Source organism: Puma concolor, chromosome E4 (genome assembly GCF_028749965.1).
Source record: "Puma concolor isolate L17-30 chromosome E4, mPumCon1.1.hap2, whole genome shotgun sequence".
NCBI classification, from domain to species: Eukaryota; Metazoa; Chordata; class Mammalia; order Carnivora; family Felidae; genus Puma; species Puma concolor.
In genome coordinates this window covers 30,393,401-30,418,901 of record NC_141683.1, presented here as the reverse complement: position 1 = coordinate 30,418,901, position 25,501 = coordinate 30,393,401, and the positions used below count along the sequence as shown (strand labels likewise).

Below are 25,501 nucleotides of genomic sequence, written 5' to 3'. Positions count from 1 at the left end.
AAAAATTCAGATTTGGGGTGGTGGAGCCTTAGGCTTCTGTGGCAGCATAAAAGTGTGGACATTTTGATAGAAAAATAGACAGGACTTGGTGACTAAGCAGAAATGGAGAAGAGGGAGAGAGATGAGTCAATGATGACACCACGATTCTGAACATGGCTTGGAAAGTGGTAGCACACAGGCAGTAGGAAGTCACAAGGAGGGAATTTGACTTTTTTGTAAGGAACCTGATAAATTTGGCTCCAGACAGGTGAATTTGAGCCAAAAGTTTGGTGGAAAGTTGAAGATGTGTAACTAAGGCACAAGTCAAAGGATAGGATTGAAGATTTTATATATATGTAAAATATGTATATGTGTATATATATATATATATATATTTTTTTTTTAATAGAATATTTCAAATACATCAGACATAGACCAAACAGTAAAGAACCCCATCACCTGGCTTCAATAATGATCAGGTCTTAGCCAACCTTGTTTCATCCAGACTCTCCACCCCATATTATTCTGAAGCATATTCCAGACATGGAGAGACAGATTTAAAAGTATGAAGTACAGGGGGCACCTGGCTGGCTCAGTCGGTAGAATATGTGATTCTTGATCTCAGGTTGTGGGTTCAAGCCCCAGGTCAGGTGTACAGATTATGTAATAAAAAAGAAAAGTATGAAGCACAGAAAACATAGATTTGGAAAGACCGCAGAGAAGTTTAAAGGACACCCTCTCATCTTACAAATGAGCAACGCTAAAGATTAGAGATGGTAATGAATTTCCACTAGTTTAAAAAAAATACAACTGTGGAGCTATAACTGGAACCCAGTTCTCTGCAAACAGTTTTGTCAACTTTTCATCATTGAGATGAAATGAGAAAAATAAGGATGACATGTGAATTCTTCAGAAAGCTAAAATTCAAAACATTACTGTTTGTAAACATTTTACAAATTACTCTTTGTAAACATATTTATGAAGTTAACGTTTGTCTTGTATTCACTTCATTTGTAATTCTGTCAAATAACACCACAGGGTGCCATACATCCTAAAATAGAACGACAACATAGGCTCTCACACTAACAGTGCAACAAGAAAACTGCTTACTTAATTATCATTTGTTGGTTTTCATACCGTGGCCCTCCAGCCTCCGGGGTCACTGTAAGTGTGCCTTGGAGACAACAAAAGGGTCCTATCTGTCTGGAGTCAGTTTACTTTTGGCTGCCAGGAAAGTCACCTTGAATGACACATCACTTCTCAGACCATGCCTCCCTACATTTGTAGAGCAAACTTTGTGTTGATTGTGGTGAGCAGAAAATATAACAAGGCAGTAAGAGGTGTATATAAATTCCATAGAAGGATGCAAGCTGAGTAACATTCAGCCTGCACACACACACACACACACACACACAGTTTTATCAGAAAATACGACAGTTCATGGGTCCAACTTAGATTTAACTTTTTACTTAACCAGTGTGAGTCATAGTTTAAATATCTGGCAATGTTCTTTGCGAAGATGTGATGAAGCCAAAAAAAAAAAAAAAAACACAAAAACAACACTTTGGCTTTTTTTTTAAATCTGATTAAATCCTCATGATGAGCCTGCGAGTTAGGTACTCTTTCCCCCACCACTGTCTCATTCACCTGCTGCCTTGAAGGAAGTGAGAATTTCAAAGAGGGTGGTCTATTGCCCAATGCGATAAAACAGTTCAAAGTGAGAGCAGGCAGAACATAAGAAGGCAACTGAAGGACGCATGAATAGAAGTGGGAACGGAAGCCAGTCAACGAGCCAATGAGGCTGACCAGTGGGGTTACATTATAGCCCAACACTATTTATTTTTGTTTAAATATAGTCTTCTAGGGGTGCTTGGCTGGCTCAAGTGGTACAGCATGTGACTCTTGATCTTGGGGTTGTGAGTTCAATCCCATCAAATGTAGAGATTACTTTAAAAAAAGATGTTAGTGCCCACTGGTGATGGTTTAAAAAGTTGAAGATTTAAATACATACAGTCTTCTAAAAATACTGATTTGCAAAGCTCTCATCTCTCTATACTGCTTTTATTTATACACAAGTTTGAGACTACTGAAAAAGTGCCCTTTCTCTATTGTTATCAACACTTTTAAGGCCCTTTTATATGTTGAGCATGGTGGTGATGCTTGAATTTCAGCCTCCCAATGCACCGGCTACAGCACCGTGGGACCTTAATGGTTGCCTCATCCTTGAAATCAGACATACTTACCACTCAACAGTTAGCAAACGTAGAATCAGGATAGAGAAAGCCAGAGTCTTGAGGGTCACATTCTTTGGGGAACCTCTGACCTCTTACTTTCCTTTGGGTGGGGACATTAAGAAACTACCTACTGAGGGACTCTAGTTAGTTCCATAAATCTCTGCCACGCCCCTTTGGGGAGGATGTTTAGGATATAAAGCTTAAGTGTCAATATTTATGTAACATACTGTCTAAATCATTCAAGTAAACTGAAACTAACAGTTTTTAAAGAAATGAAAGTACTGATGTATCAAAGCAAAACACCTATCCTTCATTCCATTATTTAATATTATCAATTGAATTAGCAAACTGACATTGACATAAAACTGTAAGTGCAATTCAGCATTAACATAACTTGACATTATTTTGATAAGCAGCCCATAATAAGTATAACACTGTGGAATGTTATATGTTAAGCCAAATTGTGAAAAGAGCCTAAATGTCCATCAACTGATGAATGGATAAAGATGTGGTTTATATATATAACGGAATACTATCTGGCAATGAGAAAGAATGAAATCCGGCCATTTGCAGCAACGTGGATGGAACTGGAGGGTATTATGCTAAGTGAAATAAGTCAGTCAGAGAAAGACAGGTATCATGTTTTCACTCATATGTGGATCTTGAAGACCATGGGGGAAGGGAAGGGGAAAAATAGTTACAAACAGAGAGGGAGGGAGGCAAACCATAAGAGACTCTTAAATACAGAGAACAAACTGAGGGTGGATGGGGTGCAGGGGAAAGGGGAAAGCGGGTGATGGGCATTGAGGAGGGCACTTGTTGGGATGAGCACTGGGTGTTGTATGTAAGCCAATTTGACAGTAAGTTATATTAAAAAAAAAATGTTTACCAAGCTGAAGGGAAAACAACTGAGAATAAAACATATTTCACACTGATCTTTTAAAGAAGCACCAATCATTTCTTCCAGTTTCATCATTTACTTTCTTCCTAACATTCATTTATTCAACAATGACCCAAGTGCCAATGTGCCTGCAACACACTGGGGACACTAAACAAAACTATCACCATTCTGAGTCTGACTGCTCGCTGTGCAGGTGTCCAGCTCTGACAGCAGCTCCAAGAGTACTGGGGGAAAAAAAAAGGCTTTGTCTAGACAGAAAAAATTTTATTTTATTTAGCAATTCATTTTCCGATTTTTTCTTAATTTATGAGAGCTAAAGGGAAATAAATATAATACTGTGGTATAAATCTGATATTCAATTTAAAAAAATTTAAATTATGTTAAATTTTTTTTGCTTCATGTACATGTCCCATTGATTCGAACCATACAGTAATAAGATACAGAAATTTCATGGACAACATACACAATAAAAAATTGTTCAGTGGTATAACAAGTCATTTTTGAGAATTACTTTTATCATGTTTTCTAATAATGTCCATAAGATTAGCACCTGTAACCAGATCATTCTGTGTCTGTTTATCTTTCTGTTGTTCCTTTCTTTTCTGGTCGTGAAGGTAAGGGGAGTTTAGTAACTGTGGGGGAAGAATGGATCCTGTGGGTTTTACTCTTTTTGCAATATCCCAGAAGAGTCTTTTTGAATTGTTATTGATGAAAGTAATCGCTGTTCCATTTTGGCCTAATCTCCCCACTCTTCCAACCTGAAATGAAATGCAAAGGACATTTTCAAAATGTTCATATAAAACCTTAATGTCTCTTGCAAGAAAATTAAGATTAGTATTTAAAGAGGCTTTACTAAGATTAACGTTCATCATTCCCATAGCACTTTTTGTATTGTACATCTCAATGTATTTTGTGAAATCAATTTAGGTAGACTGCCACCAGCATCTTTTTAATGAAATAGCTCAAACAGAAAATACGAAATTGATCACATATAATACCAGTAAGGATTGTTTGTGAACCCTGTGTTTCAGTTCCGGTATCTTGTGAGGGGGTGGCCAATGACATGAAGATGTTTCTTACTGTGGATAGGGGTAAGGTAAAAACTTTCTGAAAGCTACTGCTTTTAGAGCAAGAAGACTCTTTAGAGTACTTCAGTGCCTTGAAATGTAAGATTTAAGTGAACTCATTTTTGCATAAAGTTCTCATTTTGATAAAATTAAATGAACACAAAATTGTGATGGAAATACATGATAAGGAACAAAATTTACTTGTCTCCAAATATACTGAGAAACTCTTCAGAAGAAGGGGGTAAATACACAGTCATGGTCAATTTCTGCTCCTTAACTGAAATGTAGAACAAAGTCTATATTCAGAGTATTTAAATGATTAGATCGTTGCTGCCAATATATAGGACATTTTTAACGTTGTAAAAACAAAACAAAACATGGCCATCTATGGAATGAGACTGGGCACAAGAGAAGAAATGTTGCTTTATTTATGTTACTGAATTTTTCCAATAAAACTAAAAACTAATATAAAATATAGCTGCACTCACATACTGGAAGAGAAGATTTGCGAATCATGTATCTGATAAGGATCTTCTAGAATATATAAATACCTTTTACAACTCAATAATAAAAGGACAACCCAATTAAAAAATAGGCAAAGAATTTAAAGATATTTCTCCAAAGAAGATACACAAAGGGCCAGTAAGTACATGAAATGATATTCATTAGTCATTAGGGAAATGCAAATCAAAAGCACAAGGAGAGATCACTTTATACCCATTAGCATGGTTATACTTAAAAACATAAATAACATAGATGTTGATAAAGATGTGGAGAAACTGGAACCCTTATATATTGCTGGTGAGAATGTAAAATCATGAGGCCACATTGGAAAAGAGTCTAGCAGTTCCTCAACATGTTACACACAAATTTACTATATGACCCAGCAATTCCATTCCTAGGTGTGTCCCCAACAGAAATGAAAATGAACATATGTTGGCAAGGATGTACAGAAAGAGTAATACTAGTACACTGTTGGTTGGAATGCAAATTGGTGTAGCCTCTGTGGGAAGCAGCATGGAGTTTCCTCAAAACATTGAAAATAGAATTACCATATGATCTAGTAATTCCACTACTGGGTATTTACCCAAAGAGCAGGAAAATACTAATTCAAAAAGATAATATGCACTCCAATGCTTACTGCAGCACTATTTAAATTTTTTTTAACATCTATTTATTTTTGAAAGACAGAGACAGAGCATGAGTGGGGGAGGGGCAGAGAGAGAGAGGGAGACACAGAATCTGATGCAGGTTTCAGGTTCTGAGCTGTCAGCACAGAGCCCAATGCGGGGCTCAAACCCACAAACCTTGAGATCATGACCTGAGCTGAAGTCAGACGCTTAACTGACTGAGCCCCCCAGGCGCCCCTGCAGCATTATTTACAATAGCCAAATTATGGAAGTAGTCCAGATGTTCATCCATACATGAATGGGTAAAGAAGATGTGGTGTGTGTGTGTATAATGGAATATTATTCAGTCATAAAAAAGACTGAAATCTTGTCATTTGCAACAACATGGACCTAGAGAGTATAATGCTAAATGAAATAAGTCAGAGAAAGACAAATACCATGTGAGTTCACTCATATGTGTAATTTAAGAAACAAAACAAATGAACAAAGAAAAAATGAGATAAACCAAAAAACAAACTTTTAACCATAGAGAACAAACTGATGGTTACCAGAGCGGGGAAGGGAAAGGGTAAAATAAATGAAGGGAATTAAGAGTACACTTATCATGATGAGCACTGACTAAAGTAAAGAATTGTTGAATTACTATATTGTATACCTGAAACTAATATAACACTGTATGTTAACTAGACTGGTATTAAAATAAAAGAAATGAAAACCTACATCCACATAAAAACTTGTACATGGGGCGCCTGGGTGGTTTAGTCGGTTAAGTGTCCGACTTCAGCTCAGGTCATGATCTCATGGCTTGTGAGTTCAAGCCCCACATCAGGCTCTGTGCTGACAGCTCAGAGCCTGGAGCCTGCTTCAGATTCTGTCTCCATCTCTCCCTCTCTGCGCCTCCCGTGCTCGTGCACTGTCTCTCTCTCAAATATAAATAAACATTAAAAAATTAAAAAAAAAAACTTGTACATGGATACACACAGCATTGTTCATAGCAAACAGAAAGTATAAACATGCTTAATGTCTAGCAACTAATGAACAAAGAAAGGCAGTATATCTTTGGAATATAGTGTAGCAATAAAAAATGTACAGATACATGCTACAACTTGAGTGAAACTTGAAAACACTGTGATAAGTGAAAAAAGGCAGAGAAGAGTACATACCTATGATTCCATTTATAGGAAATGTCTAGAAGAGATACATCTATAAAGACAGGCATAGAGTAGTGGTTGCTTAAGGTGTGTGTGTGTGTGTGTGTGTGTGTGTGTGTGTGTGTGTGTGAGAGAGAGAGAGAGAGAGAGAGAGAGAGAGAGAGATAAGGAATGGGGAATGACTGCTGAAGGGACAGGTATGGGGTTTCTTTTTAGGATAAAAATATTCTAAAATTGACTGTAGTAATGGCTGCACAACAATATGAATATGCTAAAAACCAGTAAATTGACTTTCAAGTGGTGAGTTGTATAGCATGGGAGTTCTATCAATTGAGACATATTTATTCTGAGATATTTTATACTGTAACATAAGCTGTTCAAGAACATAACTGCAATACTCTCTAGACTCTAAAAGCTGACTCAACAAATTCCAAATTATTTGCCCAGAAGTCCCTGCCCCCTAAGTTAAAAGCAAACACTTGGGAATACCTACTATAATTTAAAATACACATATCCTTAAACAACAATAATAAAAATAGAGTAAAATAAAATAAAATACACATTCCTTTGACCTAGCGAGTCTCCTCCAAGTCTATTTTATAAATATACTGCATGAGAGAAACAATGTATAGATGGATGTTCACTGCAGCATTGTTTAACAACAGAATATTGGAAATATTTGATTATCTATCAAATTGTAAAGGATTTATTGAATTATGGTAATCCATACAATATACTACCATGTAGCAATGAAAATAGATCAAGCCCAATTGAAAGCAAGTAAAAACATTTGAAGAGTTTAGAACAGTGCCTGGTCATATAGTAAGCACTCCATACATATCAATATTTTTTAAATGGTACCTATTATGTGTGCTAATAAGGAAAGATGCCTAAGATATATTTAATAAAGAAAGCAAGGCATAGAACAGTTGGAGTAATGTGGTCCCATTTACGTAATAAGCGTAACATGGTACGCATATACATGTGTACTTGTGCATAAACATGCATTTTATAATTTCTGCACCATTAACTGTTGTAACCACTCAAAAATAGGAGGGTTACCTTACAGAGACTTATTTTTCACTTTATATCTTTTGTTATTTGTATTATTTCTTATTGTGTATATGTACCGTTCAATTACTGAAGCAAACAAACAAAACATACCCAGATATAAGAAATAGAAAAGCAGAAGGATATGGGGCCATTCTGAGTAGAGGTTAGAAACTCTACATACTCAACACCCCCTGAGGCCATTGCTCAGGGTACACTGTGAATGTGAACGATAACTCATGAATAACTGAGAGCAATAGGGTTGACTTTGGGATAGCAAGAAAAAGTTACATAATTGTAATCAGCATGCTCTATTTAAGAAGCAGAGAAGCTTCTTAAGTATTTTAGTATTTTTAGAAAATTACTAAAAATTCAAAAGAAAATAAATTTCATTTATTTGAACAATCAACTCCTGTGTAATACTCAATTCCTTGATGCACAGGTAAATGAGGTGGGACCAAAGGGAGAGAAAGAGAGAGAGAGGCACTGCTATATTACTAAGTCTAAGTAAAAATAAAAGCAACAATGCATTAAAGGCACTAAAAGCGTTTCAGTGGGTGATCCAAGTAAATGTGGCATTCAGAGGGAATTCTAAGAACATTACAGAAAGGCTTTACTTGAAAAGTCTGTAAGTGATGCCGGAGAAGGAAGACAGGTAGCAGTCAGTGAGATAACACGACGCTAAGAGAAAGCTCTATTTCTGCTAGAAAGAAGAGCCTGCTGTTATCTTTGGCAGCAAAATAAACAAAACTTTAATAGGCGAAAGACTAGAACAAATAAGGATATGAAGAAGAGATGAAGACAAGATTCCTAAAAAAACAAATACTTTAATGGATCAATTTTATTTCGGCCAGATAGACCAATTTAAAACAAAGCCTTTTCTTCCCCCTGATTATAAACGCTATTTAATATGCTCGCTAAGTAAGAACTAGAAAGGAAATTAAAAACAAAAACAAAAACCACTACTTAAAATTTTATTAAACTGATATTTTAGGTTATTTCCAATTGTTTAGAAAAAAAATTTTTTAATGTTTATTTTTGAGAGAGAGACAGAGTGTGAGCAGCATAGGGCCAGAGAGAGAGGGAGACACAGAAGCTGAAGCAGACTCCAGGCTCAGACCTGCCAGCACAGGGCCCAAGGCAGGGCTCAAACTCAAGAATCATGAGATCATGACCTGAGCCGAAGTCGGACGCTTAACTGACTGAGCCACCCAGGCGCCCCTCCAATTATTTTTTTTAATTTTTTTTTTTTAACGTTTATTTATTTTTGGGACAGAGAGAGACAAAGCATGTATGTACTAAACATACATGTATGTTTTAAAAGGAAAAACTATATAAAGTTTATAAAATCTTTTTAGGTCTATGATAAAACTTATTTTTTCTTTTTTAGAATACTGTCTCACTTTTTTTCATTTATTTTATTTTAGAAGGAGAGAGCAAGCAAGCAGGGGAATGGGGCAGAAGGGGGGGGGGGGAAGAGAGAGAGAGAGAAAGAGAGAGAGAGAATCTTAAGTCCTGACCCAGGGCTTGATCCCACAACCCTGGGATCCTGGGATCATGACCTGAGCCAAAATCAAGAGTCAGATGCTCAACCAAGCCACTCAGGCACCCCAAAACTTTTTATTTTTTAGTTACCACTCTATTGACAATGCCTTGCCCAAGAGAACTCAGGGAGGAAACATAAAATCTCTTTACCTGATGCACGTACTCATCCATACTTGAAGGCATATCGAAATTGACAACCAGCCTGACACTGATCAAGTCCAGGCCTCGTCCCAGGACTCCGGTGCTCACCACAACTTCATAGTCTCCTTCAAGTAATCCCTTCCCCGAAAAGCAACAAACTTCATTATTCAGAATTTATCTCATGTGGTTTTATCTAATTCAGATACCTTTTCTTCTTTTAATACTTTCTTCAACATTGTTGTTGCAGTATCTTTTCAGTAAGTAAAGGTCTTAGAATACCTGAGAAATCTGTGTGGTTTAAATTCTTCCCAACCACCCCCCGCCCAACCCCATCAAATGTTTTCTCTTAATGTACTCAAGCAAACCCTTTCCAAGGGTGAACTACTGCTCTGCCCCCATCTAAACTGACCTGATTTCAGAAATGGTAGATTCTGAATTAGTAATCTATTTAGCAGATAACCCTGTAGGGAACAGGCTTATTGCTCCCAAAACACAGAAGCCTGAGCAAGAGGAACAATTAGCTGACAGTCACTGCTTGCCTGAAGTTCTTGCAGTCATTAAAAAAAGGTCGCTTTAAAAACCAGCTGGTAATAGGGGGTCCCTTGAAAACAGAATGCTGAGTGCCAAACCTTCAAAATGTTTTTCCTTTCTGTTTGTGACTTCTCTGAATGTATAGACACACTTTTTAGACCAGTGATTTTCTGCACTGCCTCGCTCAGCAGATCTGCTCCCAGCTTGCAGTCCACAAATACTAACACTGGAGGCTTGAAGAGTTTCCTATCCTGAAAAACGAAAAACATATGTTTCAAATTATTCATACAACATAATTTACAATGGGAAGTTTTTCTGAAAGCATTAGTATAAGCTAGTTATCAACAGGCTTATAGAGGAAAAATGAGTGTTAAAATGAATGTTTTTTAAATATGCACAAACAGAAGCACAACAGTCTACTGCTTGTTCATATTTCTCCAATACTTCATTAATATTGCAAAAATAATTTTAAAATTTTGAGTTCAATTTAAAATTTTAAATACTGTTCATAAGTAAATACAAACATATTTAACTTAATACCTTATTTTTAAGTAACTGTGCTACACATATCACCCACTTAACAAATTTCTGCTTAAACAAGTTACCGCTAAAAGATTCTATTTCCCAAGGACAGAATGATCAAGAAAGAACTTGTCTTTAACCCGATACATAAAACTACTAAAAATTTTTCAAACAAAAAATATTACTTAAGAATAGTCTTGATATTTAAACATCTTTCTATAATAGGGGGAAAAAAGGGGCAATTCTGCATCCATACAGTAAGCTTATGTAAATAAATATTTATCTGATCCCACAGAATTGAGGTAAAGCAATTTAGTTATTAAGTATCTATACTAAATTCCCCAAAGGCTGCATCTAAAAATCACAATCTTAAGGACTGTGAAAAATGCAAACACAATCTACAAAACAGGGTTGCGCAACTACTCACATTTAAGATTTCAAACAATTTTTTCTTTTTGGCTGGTTCTTCTACCCACAAAATAATCTGGCGCACACTGAAACAAGGCAGGTTCTTTTCCCCAGTGATAATTCTCACAGGATTATGCAGAAGCTGGCTTCCTAGTTGTTCTATGCTAGCTGGAATTGTAGCTGAAACCAAAATGGTCTGACAATCATTAGGAACGTTTTCCAAAATGTCAAGCACTTGCTGTTGAAAGCCCATCTTTAACATGGTATCAGCCTAAAATAAAATCATTTTAAAGTTAGTCCTACTGGACATTAAAACCCTGGGCCACCCAAGGGAAAAACTGAAATGATTATGAACATGAAAAATTAAAAACTTTTACACAGAAGAATATACCACAATGTCAAAAGGTAAAGGATAAATTGGGAAAATACATATTTATATAAAATTATATATTGGGTAATTACAGGTTTTCAATGATATACAAAGGTTTTTATGGCATTAACAGTGGCAAAAAAAATGTATATATCCTAAATATCCACCAATAGGGAATTTAGTAAATAAATTATGGTAGATCCACATAATACAACCCTCTGCTATCATTAATTATGACTGGAAAGCCTTTTATTAAGTGATAATGAATCACTGCTAGCAGGAAAAAAGCAAAGTACAGAACACTATGTATAACATGATACCAGTTGTGTATACACTCAAGAAACTCAATTGTTGACTCTGGGGAGAAGGCTTGCAGGCTGTAGAAGGGGGTGCAATTTAATTCTTCATTTTATAGCTTCTTGCAAAGTTGTTTTTTTTTTAACCATGGATGCATATTTATAATAAAATATTAAATAAGTAAAAACATTTACTGTTGGGGGCTTCCACTTCGGTATATACTCCTGTGTTGCTGGTCTTTAAAAACAATTTATGTATTACTAAGCAAACAGAAGGAAAAAAATTAAGTTAAAGCTGCTTCAAAATAATAAAGATTAAGGCTATCTTGATTTTTAAATACAATCTAGCTATCTATAATTTTGAAAAATAAGTTATTTAACTATTTTAGAGTATTTAGACTAAGGCATTGTATTTTTAAGCGTCCACTAACATACTATTAAAGTATGAACACACATTTTTTTTTTAATTTTTTTTTCAACGTTTATATATTTTTCGAACAGAGAGAGACAGAGCATGAATGGGGGAGGGGCAGAGAGAGAGGGAGACACAGAATCGGAAACAGGCTCCAGGCTCTGAGCCATCAGCCCAGAGCCTGACGCGGGGCTCGAACTCCCGGACCACGAGATCGTGACCTGGCTGAAGTCGGACGCTTAACCGACTGCGCCACCCAGGCGCCCCTGAACACACATTTTAATATTCATTCTGTGACATTTAAAAATCTAAAATAATCATGATGGTCTGGGTTTGAACCTGACTCTACCTATGACCTTAAATTAACCAAGGTAACGAATGGCTGTAAGCCTCAGTTTTTCCTTTTACAAATGGGAATGATAATAGCAGCTACCCCATAAGGCTGCTATGAGCATTAATGAGGATATATTATGAGTATAAAATATATAAAACACTTGGGACCACGTTCACAGCATGGTAAGTCTCAATGTTTCAATTTACTATGAGACACAGAGCACGCGCACACCCATGCTATGTCTTGCAAATATCCCCTGCTTTTCTTCAATAATCCCACTAAGCCCCCCTCATCTCAGGAGATGGCCTTGCTTCTCCTGGTTCAGAAAATAGAGAGGCCATCAGAAATAAATTCACTCAGTTTCTCTTTTCATCCAAGCTTCCCTGCATCTAATCTGTTTACACTAACACACCCCCAAATCCAGCTACTTCTTTCCAGCTCACATTTGTGAGACTCCTCCTCATCCTGTCACCCCCACACCAGAAGCCATCTACCTCAAGCATCCAGAATCTTCTAGAACATCAATCAGATCTGTTACTCCTCTGCTTAAACCCTCCAGTAATTTCCCATCACATGTAGAATAAAATCCAATTGTTAAGCACAGTCTTCCAGTTTTCATCCTCATCCACTTCTCTGACTTCATCGCCTACCATTCCCCCATCTCACGTCCCACGACCCTGCCACACCAGCCTTCTTTCTATCCCCAACTACCCCATGATCACTCCCACATCAGCTCCTGAACACTAGCTGAAGACTGATGGAAGCAGTCTTTCCTCCAGATGGACTTTTGTGTGGCTGGCTCCTTTTTGTTCAGATTTCAGCATCAAAGTCACTCAGAGAGCCCTCCTCCCATACCAAATTGAGAAAACCCCTGTTGTCTCTGTCACACTACCTGTGCACATACATCTGTCAGAGCTTATCTCACTTTCCATCGTATCCTCAAAACCAAGGACAGTGTCTAGCATGTAAAAAGCCCCAAAAATGCATCTGATAAACAAACAAGCATTCATCAAGTCTAAGCACCGAAAAAGCACTGTCAGGCAGTTCACTAGTCAGTGTGTCCCAAATCTCCCTAAAGAATCACCCAGAATGAGTTTTTAAATATTCCTGGACTCCAACTCAGACCTACTGAGTCAGCATATCCAAATAAGAGGTCTGGTCTTTTATTACATTCGCTGAGTACACTGGGTAATTCTTACCATTAGGGAAACCTGGGCAAACACTGTGCTTGATTACTGGGATAAAGCAAGGAACATAAAAGAAATTATAAAGTCTACATATAGGTCAACAGAGCAGAGAGGAAAGAAGGCCTGAAGTCTATCTAGGGGACTGACAGAAGGTTTCAGAGCCATGGACACATAAAGGAAGAGCAGGTGGATGGGGTGGGAGAGAATTCTAGGCCAAAGAATAGGTAGGAAGACAGAGCAGATTTTCTAATTCCAAAAGAATTATCTTAGTTTCCATGCCTTTTCCTTTATCTTCATCGTCCTCTTAGAACAGAGACCTCTCTTGGGGCACCTGGGTGGCTCAGTCGGTTAAGCGTCCGACTTCAGCCAGGTCACGATCTCGCGGTCCGTGAGTTCGAGCCCTGCGTCGGGCTCTGGGCTGACGGCTCAGAGCCTGGAGCCTGCTTCCAATTCTGTGTCTCCCTCTCTCTCTGCCCCTCCCCCATTCATGATCTGTCTCTCTCTGTCTCAAAAATAAATAAACGTTAAAAAAAAAATTAAAACTCAAAAAAAAAATTTTGTTAAAAAGAACAGAGACCTCTCTTTTCAGGGATATTACTTGTTCTCACTTCCTTCCTGGTCTCTCAAACTACACCATGTTTACAGACTCATCTTCAAACTCCACAAGCAGACACTTGGCCCCAGTCCTTGTCCCTCTCCAACCTTCCTCCCTTAGAGAAACCAGTGTGTCTCATGGATGCTAATGCACATTTCTCATATCCACACAGCATTTCATCCATCATTCACAAGAAATTCGACATTTCTAAAACCAAACTCAAATATTATTGCCAAGCTCCAACTCTTACCCACTTGCCCTTTACTTAAAATTTGAGGCACAACCAGCATTTATAGAGTCACGTCAACCACCTTATTCTCCATCCTCTCTCATATTCAGTCATCAGAAGATTCATGAATGATTTACAGTGGTTCTCAGATGTCCTCATGACTCCCACTGCCTCTGCCCTGTCCCTGACCCTACTCACCTCTTGTCTGGGTTGCTAGCCACTCTGTCCCACAGATTCTTTCTTCTTTAATTTCTCTTGCACGGAGCAGCAGAATAACCTTGCTCAACCACCACTTTCCACTTGTGACACCCCAACTCAATAATTTTGAAAGCCTCATTGTTTCCCACATCAAATCCAAGATCTTCCTCCTCCCTTTCAAGGCCCTCTGTAATTTGACCCCACCCTAACTACCCAACTTTACTTCCTATTATTTCTCAGGAAGAATGCTTCAAGCTGGTTGGTCTCTCAGTGCATGTACTTGGCCTTTCTGCCTCTGCCTATGTTAGCTTCTTCACCTGGAATACTGGATACATTCTCTAGTTTTCTAAATCCTTTCCATCTGTGGACGACCAGGTCAAATCCCATTACCTCGGAGAGGCCATTTTTTACAGTGCCAATTCACACAATCTCTTATTTCTTTCTCTTGACCTTAATTGCACTGAAAAATTAGCATATCATACATAGTCCTGTTTTTTTACTAACAGCTTATATCAGGCGTCAGCAAACTAAGGCTCTTGGGACAAACTCAGACCTCTGTGTGTTTCTGTAAACAGTTTTATGCGAACACAGTCATACCCATTTATTTACCTACTGTCTATGGTTGTACTGAACAGTTTCAACAGAGACCAAGTGGCCCCTGAAGCCTTAAATATTTACTACCTGGTCCTTTACAGCACGAGTTTGCCATTCCCTGGCCTACATTACACACTTTAGTACTTTGTATTTCAGTATATATGATAATGCTCTTGCTTAATTTCAAGTGTATATGTCTTTTTCTCCAATAAGGTTTCAGTACTTTGTAGGCCTGAATAGTATTTAAAATTTCTTTGTGATTCCATCCAAACTCATCTAGAGCTGCTCAATCTACATACAGGTCAGAGAGGAAAGAAGACCTAAAGTCTATCTGGGGGACTGATGGAAGGTTTCAGAGCCAAGGACTCTGAATAGCACTTCTATGCTGACTTCAGTTTCAGTACATGACCAATTATGTTGTTTACCAGCTCATTTCCTTAAATGCTGAGGAGCTGGGACAGAGGCTGCACATAACAAGCACTCAGTATAGGTTTGCTGAATGAATACTCCTTTTGTATTCTGAGCATAGCACTGAGGTGTCCTGTGAAACCCTATTAATTGGCAAAGATGGAAATGTCGTGAAGAGAAGCAAACAGGAATGGAAATTAACTTTAAAATCAATGTGATGATCCGTTTCTCAGGCTCATAAGATGGCAAGAACTTAAGAACATGGGCTTATCAACAATGGGAAACCCATTCATACTTGCAGGGTGGCAGTAAGTCTGATGATAATCCAATGCAATAAATCAGTTGAACCAAAAGGCACACCAGTAAAATGCTGACCTAGCAGCACCTTTTAAAGGACTGAGTAACAGTTCACAATAGCCAAGGTATGGAAACAACCTAAGTGTCCATTGGCAGATGAATGGATAAAGAAAATCTGGTGTATGTATACACAATGGACTATTATTCAGACTTAAACTTCTTACATTTTTAGTAACATGGATGGACCTGGAGGGCATTAAAGTAAGCTAGACAGAAAAAGACAAATACTGTATGATAGTACTTATATGTGCAATTTAAAAAAGTTCAGCATGGGGCGCCTGGGTGGCTCAGTCGGTTAAGCGGCCGACTTCGGCCCAGGTCATGATCTTGCGGTCCGTGAGTTCGAGCCCCCCATCGGGCTCTGTGCTGACAGCTCAGAGCCTGGAGCCTGTTTCAGATTGTCTCCCTCTCTCTGACCCTCCCCCATTCATGCTTTGTCTCTCTCTGTCTCAAAAATAAATAAACATTAAAAAAAAATAATAAATAAGTAAATAAAAAAGTTCAACATAAGAAAATAAAAGTCAAATTCATAGAAAGTAGTAGAAAAATGATTGCCAGGGGCTAGAGAGTGGGTGAAACAGGAAGAGGTTTAGGATAAAAGGGTAAAGAACTTTTGGTTATAAAACAGGTAAGGTCTGACATGCACAATGTGGTTACCATAGTTGGTTGACGCTATACTGTATAACTGAAATTTGCTAAGGGAGTAGAACTTAAATATTCTCACTGGAAAAAAAAAAGGTAAATATATAAGGGAAAAAAACAGAAAAAAAAAATAATAAAGGACTGAATAACATTATTTTACATTTTTACAGGACTTTTCAGTCTATGAGACATTTTCACAATGTCTGGAAGATTAAATGACTTGCCCAGCATCCCATAGTAGGTAGAGTAAAGGCTCAAATCCCAGTCTTGCAGTCTCATCCAGGTGTTCTTTCCACACCCCCTGGCACCCTACTGCTACTTACTGGGCCCCACAGAAGGCAGGCCAGGTTGCCATCACTGGTCAGCACCTGGACCCCACATCTGTGACCCCTGCTGGGCCTCTGCTCTGTTACTGCTGTTGGGACGTGTGTGAAGGCAGAAGTGCAATGCCCTGCAGGCAGAACCGGCACATGTCCAGCCTGGGCTGACACATGGTTTTGTGTCCTCATGCTTGTTCACATGGTGGAATATCAGCAGATACTAACATATTTATTTTATCTTGTAAGCAAACCAAAAATATAAAAATGCTTATCTGCTCTATGTACCACTGAAAATCACAACCACAAATGCCTATGACCACGTAGAGAAAAAATACAAAAGGTCATCCAATTAAGCATTCTCAGCTACTTCCAAAATCCCTGTTAATAGTTATTTGCCACTGATCCATTTATTTTTGTAGACAAATGATAGCCAGTGTCAAGTGTTTAAAAAACTTATCACTGAGAATACAGTAGCTGTTGGATTTGTGTTTTCTGTCAATTAGGAAAAGACAGCTAATTTTATTTATTAATGTGGTTTAATTTCAGTGCACTATACCTTAGGGTAGTTGCAATGCTACATAGGAACTAGATTAAGAATGACCACTGCAATTAGGGGCTCCTGGGTGGCTCAGTCGGTTAAGCGTCTGACTTCGGCTCAGGTCACGATCTCGCGGTTTGTTGAGCTAGAGCCCCATGTGGGGCTCTGTGCTGACAGCTGAGAGCCTGGAGCCTGCTTTGGATTCTGTGTCTCCCTCTCTCTCTGCCCTTCCCTCACTTGAGTGTGCATACGCTCTCTCTCTCTCTCAAAATGTTTTAATTAAAAAAAAAAAGAATGACCACTGCAATTTAAAAAAATCCCTAATTTTTTTTTTTCCTTTGGGGAGAAAATGCCTGAACACACAGTGAGATTATATAACTATAATGTATTTTTCATAAACTATATAAAATTATGTAACTAATGTTCTAAGCAACACTACTTACTTCATCTACTACTACAATTTTTATACCACGGAGTTCTACAGAGCTCTGTTTTATTATATCCAGAAGTCGCCCAGGAGTTGCAATGATAACCTAAATAAATGAGAAAAAGATAATAAATTAGATAATATTCCTTCCTTCCTTTATTCATTCTTTCTATGTATACTTACTGGGTAGCTAATATGTGCCAGTCACTGAGGTTAGGTACTCAGAATCAATGATGATTAAGTCAGATGTAGTCTCTGCTCTCATGAAACTTGTAACACAAAGGAAGGATCAGATAAATACTCATGAGGTCAGTATGGTATGCAATAAACGGAGGCATCTGTCCAGTCCTCGCTAACATATAAGCTAAACCCTAACACAGAAGTAGTGAGAGCTAGCAAGGAGAGGACCAGGTGGAAGGAAAACATCCAGGAACCTTCTGTGGCTGGAAGGCCATAGAGGCTTCCGCGAGGTAAAAAAGGGGAAGAAAGACTTGGATGAAGCTTGAAAGTAGGCAGAGACCAGACCAGGAAGGGCTCTGCAGGCAGGCTGACCGCTATTTGGCTCCGTAAACAAGTGCAAATCCCTAAACCCCTTTGGGCCTGCTATTTCATTTTAAATTAAAAGGTTGGGCACAATGATTTCTAAAGTTGCTCAAGGCTCTTAACAGTTTTATAATAGTTGAAGGAGTAGTTAAAAGTAGGCGCTGTTTAGTCAAACTTCAGTAGGAGTCTTAGCTATAGCACTTAATAAATGGCGTGAGCCTCTTTCTCACATTCATAAAATGGAAATGATAATTATTATAAAGATTGAATGAGACGGTGCCTGGCGAAAAGTCGAGTTACAAATGATCTAATAAATTCAATTGTATTCCACTTTTCAAGAACACAGCAACACAACGGCAAGCTCACAGAGAATGATAAATTTCAGGGTTATAAGGATCTGTATCCATAGAGCTATAGAGCTCTGCTTGGTTTCTTCAGAAATACTGTAAGCATTTAAATCCATTTCAATTATTTTGAACTGAGTTCATCCCTTCTATTCCTCTTCCACTTTCCTGCATTCTGCCGGTTTGGAAGTTAGAAACTTTTTTTTTTCCCATTCTTCTAGCGCTTCCCTTGAATTTTAACAAATATTTGTAATTTAATAAAATCTAAAATTAATTGACATATGTACCTTTTTCTTGAACAATCAAGGGCAATTGATTTACACCAGTCACAACCTTTCTGCACTTATATGCTACATTTGGCCAGTATTTTCCTTCTTCTTTTTTTTTTAAACCCACAAATTGTTCATGACTACTTTTTATTTGGTCAATATTTGTTTACACTTATCCATATGCTTAGTATTGTCTTTGCTCGCCATTCTTTCTTTGATCCTAAACCTTCCTTTCCAGAATCAGATTCTTTGTATGTGGAATATCTTAGTTTAATGATCCTTTAGATACTCTATTGGTAATAAACTCTCTCAGCTTTGTTCATCTGAAAAGGTGGCTATTTTGCCCTGGCTTTTGAAAGATCACTTTGTTGGACAGATTTTTTTCTTGAAATGTTTATTTATTTTTAGGAGAAACAGAGAGAAGGAGAGAGAACGAGCAGGGGAGGGGCAGAGAGAGAGGGAGACCAAGGATCAGAAGCAGGCTCTGCGCTGACAGCAGAGAGCCTGATGCAGGGCTGAAACCCCTGAACAGTGAGATCATGACCTGAACCAAAGTCAGATGCTTAACCAACTGAGCCACCCAGGTGCCCCTTGACAGACACATTTTCTCAGAGGGCATCTGTGAAAGACATGGCCCAGCATAGGGAGTGGGAGAGATAGGAGGGTGAGAAGGGGCCTTCATAGAAAGGTGGCCCTGCACAGGGTGTTGGTGGTCTCAGGGGGTGAAGAGGGCACAGGGTGGAGCCTAGTAAGAAGGCATCACTCTGTGGCAGTGGACAGAGATGAGGACGGGCAAGGGGTTACATAGAGGAGGACTGGTCAAGTAAACAAATATATAAAAGATAATGGGTAGCAAGTTTCTCACTGCCAGGGTTACAAACACGGAGACAGAAAACCCCAAAACAAATTTTGTTGTGTTTAATTAGAGTTGGAAGTATCGACATGAACTCATGGTCTCCGATAAATACAGATGCAGAATACCCAATTATGGAGTAATTCCCTCCCTCTATTCACTAAGAGGTCCTAGAAGCAATGATAACTCAATAGCAAAAGCCAACAGCAATGAGCCCAACTTAGAGCCCAGGTCTTGGTTTCTAAATACTATCCTGTAGCAAAAGGAATCATGGCAACTTGGAGAAAAGCATGATTCCAGGGCTGAGGCAAGGAAAGAACAATGGAAGCATGAACATCTTCTTCAGACAGAAAGAAATAAAGTGCTCAAAAAATGATGGGGATATAATAAAAGGACACAGAAGCCAACTTGATGGTGATTCCACTGCTCAAATTGGGGACTACTGGAGAATCAAAACAAATAATGGTAATAACAGATTATAATCCTTTATTTTTTAATTCATTTTTTTTATTTTAGAGAGAGAGAAAGAGAGCAGAGGAGAGGGGTAGAGGGAGAGACACAAGCTTTTTTTTTTTTTTTAATGTTCATCTATTTTTGAGAAAGAGAGAGAGAGAGCAAGCATACATGCACAGTGGGGGAGGGGCAGAGAGAGAGGAAGACAGAGGATCCGAAGTGAGGTGGGCTCTGTGCTGACAGCAGTGAGCCCGATGTGGGGCTCAAACTCAAAAACTGTGAGATCATGACCTGAGCCGAAATCAAGAGTTGGATGCTCAACCGACTAAGCCACCCAGGTGCCCCCAGATTATAATCCTTTAAATGAAATAGGAAATCATGAGTCTATACTGATATAAGTATATATATATATGTATATATTATATGTATATACTTATATATTATGTAAGTATATATATGCATGTATTATATGTATACATATATATAAAGAATAAGCTTGAAATGTGGTAAAGCACAAGAAATTTACAGTATGAAAATACTCCTCAAAATACAAAGGGAAAAATAAAACTTTACAGTTACTTTACAGGTAATATCACCAGTAAAAGGACAAACTGACATTATGTATCATCTACAAGGATGTAATGAAAAAAACAAAGCATCTCTTCCATGATATTCCTTTCAAACATGGGTAACTTGAATCTAATCAATTGAGGGGCCTTCTTCAAACTAAGCAGTTTATAATCCTTTAAAAAAAGCAAAGACTGAAGAACTCTTCCAAACTGAAGGAGATGAAAGAGACATGACAACTAAATGCAAAATATGATTCTGAACTGGATTCTTGTGCTATTAGGAAAAAAAAAGGTGATGGGACAATTAGTAAAACATGAATGGGGTCTGAAGAGTAGATGGCAGCAACATTAATTCCTGATGCATTCCAGTGTATCCATGTTAATTTCCTGATTCTATAACTGTATTGTGGTTACATGGGATAACCTCCTTCTCTGTAGGAATCACACTCTAGGGGCACCTGGCTGGCTCAATCAGTAAAGCATCCTACTCTTGATCTCAGGGTTGTGAAAGCCCCATGTTGGGCACAGAGCCTACTTAAAAAACAAAAAAGGAAATCACACTTTATAGTAGCTATGGATCCTTAGATAGATCCCATCTTTCTGAGATTCAACTTCTCAACGATAGAAGATGGGATATGCCAACCCACCTTCAAGAGCAAATGTGAAAACTGAATAGGATAATGCAGGTGAAAACATCCAACAGGATTTGGCATATGACAGACACTCAATAAATTGTGTCCCTTTCTGATAGAAACAAACTTAAGGGGCACCTGGGCAGCTCAGTCGGTTAAACGTCTTGATTTTAGCTCAGGTCAAGATCTCCTGGTTCACGGGTTCAAGCCCCACATCTGACTCTAAACTCATAGTGTGGAGCCTGCTTGGGATTCTCTCCCCACCCCCCCACCCCGCCCCTCCCCTGCTCCCTCTCTCTCTTTCAAAAATAAATAAATAAACATTAAAAACAGTAAAAGATTTATTAAAAAAAAAAAAAACTTAAAAAAAATTAAGGCTTGCTTGGCAAGAATTTAAAGGCTAACCTAAGGGCACCTGGGTGGCTCAGACAGTTAAGTGTCCAACTCTTGGTTTCAGCTCAAGTCATGATCTCACAGTTCATGAGGTCCAGCCCCGCACTGGGCTCTTCACTGGCAGCACAGAGCCTGCTTGGGATTCTCTCTCTCCCTCTCTCTCTCTTGCCAGCCACCCCCTCAAAATAAATAAAGTTAAAAAAAAGGTTTAACCTAAAATCACATTCCTTAAGGGCAAATAAATAAATAAATAAATAAATAAACAGAACAACAACTAGCTCCCATATTGCTCACAATGCTTTTCAAAGGCATTTTACCAAATTGGTGCTCACCTTAACATGTTGTCGCAAACGATAAAGCTGTGGAGGTAAGGGTAAGCCCCCTACCAGAAGCACAGTTTTCATGCGTGGCAGACCACTCATCAATTCTTTAGCTTGGCTCTCTATCTGAATGGCTAATTCTCTTGTTGGCGTAAGAATGAGTGCAGATGGAGTTTTGCTCTGCAAAGATGGGAAAAACAAGTCTAAAAGCACTGGCAATTAATTCCTGCAGATGTGGACTAAATCTTCAAAGTGATTCTAGGAACGTTCCCGTCAGCCCAACTGGATATGAACTCTCCTGCCTTCTGTTCACCGCAGATGTTCTCTCCAAAAACCGTTGTAAATTGAACCCATTTCTATCGCTTCTCGGCCTTTTGGCTAAGATCAAGTGTAAATTGAACCCATTTCTTATAAAACATAGACATACAATGAAAAATCAAAACTGGGGCCAGGGAGGAGCACCCACAATAACCAAGGTGGGAAAACTGAAAGTTTGCTCCCAGTCAAATGGACTCTGCAATCTCCAGCCATGCTCCTCTGAAGAGAAAACCATGAAGATCTGGTTAAAGCTTGGCATCCCACCCTTGGCTCTCCTATGGATTCACTTACTGTTACAAATGTCCTATTTCCTGCACTATAGCTCTGTTTTGGACATCCAGTGAGTTTTACCTATATTTTAAACATGAGGTGCTTTCATTTTTTCCTCCCATTATCTTCTACAATTCTTAGTTTTCCAAAATTTCCTCCTTTACCTCTCCCCTCTTTGCCTACATTTTCCACTGGTTTCCCTTCCTGCCCTACTCCAGACCCCACAAATTCAATAGTACTTGGTAAACATTGTGGTTAAAGTAATTATGTGTGTGTGTGTGGGGGGGTGCTTTATGCACTATAAACTCACAAGTAAAGTAAGGCAGCATTATTTTAAGATGAACCACGAATCACATTCAAGGGTAGCTTTTGAACTCTATGATAGCGTTCTAACTTTGGTATAAATCAGTTTTTTCAAAACACAAAATCCAAGGAGGCTAAATGGACACAAAAACTGCAGGTCACCCAGTCAGCAGCATTTCTTTCCCCAGAGCAAAAGTTTACTTCTTGAATAGAAAATCTGTTGAAGATATTTTGTAAGGAAGGCAATTTTTAAGACCTTCAAGGAAAAGATCTTTGGTCCAATCTAATAAAAGGAAAATTCCCTAAAATTATGTTCTTCATACAAACTACCATCAGAAGCAAAACCACTAAGAGCACTAACGACTAAGATTATAGTTCAGTTTGCAGCTTTAATGTAATTAAGGCTGAAACTTGGTATATACCTGACTTGCTTCTGAGAGTAACACATGTGAACTCTTACCTCACATAAAGCTCGAGTGATAACAGGAAGAAGAAAAGCGGCTGTTTTTCCTGAGCCAGTATCCGCACTGGCCAGAATGTCTCTTCCCAGGAGTCCTACAGGAATCATCTGCATTTGGATGGGGGTTGGAACTTCATAGCCCGATTTCTTCAAGTTGAGATTTAAGGCCTCAGGGAAACCACAATGCTCGAAGTCAATAATAGGTCTGGTGACATCTTGCCCTTGAACTACAATTCCTAGCTGCCGTTTAAGATTTTCAATCTGGTCTTCCTGAAGGTTCAAAATAAAGGGGTGCTCTTTATAGACATAAAAAGCATTAAGTGGAGCCTCGGGCTCAGAATCAGCTTTCTGAGGGCTGCTGAGTTTTAATCTCTCTTCCTTTTCCTTTACTTGCAGAAGATGTTTGGCTTTACACTCCAAACTACACACATCTTCATCTGTCTTATCGCAGATATACTCTCCATAACGACCACAAACAACACAGACAGGTTCTCCAGGTTCTGCCCAGCGCTGTGTTTTGGAAAATGACTTTACAGGCTCTTCAGAAAGATCGCTATCCTTTGCGTCCTGCTCAGGTCCAACCAAACAAACCTCAGCCAACTGGCCAGCTGTGCTGGGGAAAGGGCATGGTTCTGTGCTGGGCCTGTCTGACGTCGTGGCTTCTTTTGTAACTAAAGCATCAGTTGAATCATCTCTGCCTTCATCCTGCTGAAGGTCTTCTGCATCTGATTTAATTTTCTTAGCTGCACAACTTTTGCTGTCATCATTAGCATTCCTCTTGATTTTTAGAGATCTTGGAACAAACATCCTCTGATATTCTGTTGAGGAAATTATATAATGAGATTTATTTAACCCTCAATGAAGAATAAAATTCACATATAAAGTATGGTTATCTTGCAGTCAGCCTAGTGTCCCTGGGCTTTACCTGAAAGGAATAGAGGAAGGCATCACGACACTACTTAGAGCAAGCTTTTCTGCCATTCATCAATTTCCTCTGGTGAAAACAAACAGCCCTTTTCCTTACACATGGAAGTGGTGAAACTTTGCACACTGCTTAGCACAGCCTTGTGCATACTGCCTGCTTCTGTTTACTGGCTACTTGCACTTTGAAATACCAAATATTACAGAAATTCTGGAGTAAATCCTTTTATTACGTTTTCACAAAACAGGAGAAACACTTCACAGCTGGAATCTCGAAAATCAAAACCACAAGGCATAGAGAAAAAATGCTATTTTGATGTAATAAGTAACCCGTATGTATTGCTATGTTCCACAGTGCTTAGCGCTTCAAGACCTGTTAACCTGATCTTCACAAGCTTGGAAAGTAGGTTAGCACCACCACCCCTCCCCCCGGACATATATAGATATTTATTATGATGTATTATGTATTCTATTATAATTTTTCACATGAGGAAACTTGGCCAGCTAGAGATTAAGTGGCTTGTCCAAGCTCACACCATTCTCAAGTGTTAGAACCCAGGCATTCTGGCTCCAGAGTGCAAGCTCTCAACCACTGCTATGCCTATCTCCACCAAAAATGTTTTTGCAAAATGACTGTGGGCTGTGAAACAAGGCTTTTAACCTAATTTTGAGCCTATTAGATATACTAAAACACCTTTCTCAAAAAAAAAATTCTTAGGATAAGTTACCAGATTCAATTTTTCCAGAAAAATTCCAACAAAAATGCAACTGAAGGTCTAGAATTACTATCCCAAGTCTCCGCGAATGTCAAGGAGGTGGGGAGAGGGACGGCTCTGTGTCGGCAGGGAAGAGCTTGGAACTCAAGGTCCTCAAATGGCGAAACGGAACCGGCTCAGGCAGGGCGCGGGGAGCGGCGCGGCCTCCCAGTCGCCGGATCCCTCCCGGGGCGCGCTCCCAGACCCTCCCCTCGGGCGTTGCCCCTCACCCCCGCCCCGCAGCCCGGCACCCCCGCACCCAAAGGCGCACGCACGTCACGGCGCTGCTAGGAGACGGGGAGGGCGGGGCGCCGGATTCCGGCCGGAGGCCCGGGACCCCGCGACTGCAAGGGTGGGAGGGGGACTGTGTACGGGATGGGGGGGGATCCTACCGCCGCGGCCTAGCGCCCCGCGTCCCAGAGGCAAGGGAGCACGACGGGAAAGAGGCCCGAGCGGCCGGGGCCCGCAGCACGCTCACTCGCGCAGGCCTGCTGCGCGTCCGCTCCCGCTCGGGGCCGCCTTCCCCCTCCAG

At 39.2% G+C, this 25,501-nt stretch overlaps 1 protein-coding gene across 2 annotated transcripts; it reads right to left on the bottom strand.

The window, feature by feature from the left end:
• Nucleotides 1-2,521: 2,521 nt before the first annotated feature.
• DDX59 (DEAD-box helicase 59) lies at nucleotides 2,522-25,501 on the bottom strand. 2 transcript variants are annotated; one of them, XM_025920986.2, is made up of 8 exons: nucleotides 25,362-25,501; nucleotides 23,294-24,111; nucleotides 21,955-22,122; nucleotides 17,583-17,672; nucleotides 10,679-10,930; nucleotides 9,828-9,980; nucleotides 9,208-9,336; nucleotides 2,522-3,872 (listed from the first exon to the last, which is right to left on the bottom strand). In XM_025920986.2, the coding sequence occupies exons 2-8, from the start codon at nucleotides 24,098-24,100 to the stop codon at nucleotides 3,609-3,611; spliced, it is 1,863 nt and encodes a 620-aa protein (XP_025776771.1). In that variant the 5' UTR covers nucleotides 24,101-24,111; nucleotides 25,362-25,501; the 3' UTR covers nucleotides 2,522-3,608. The 2 variants fall into 2 exon arrangements, with proteins under 2 accessions (XP_025776771.1, XP_086550655.1); XM_086694529.1 differs by lacking the exon at nucleotides 25,362-25,501 and adding an exon at nucleotides 24,943-25,083.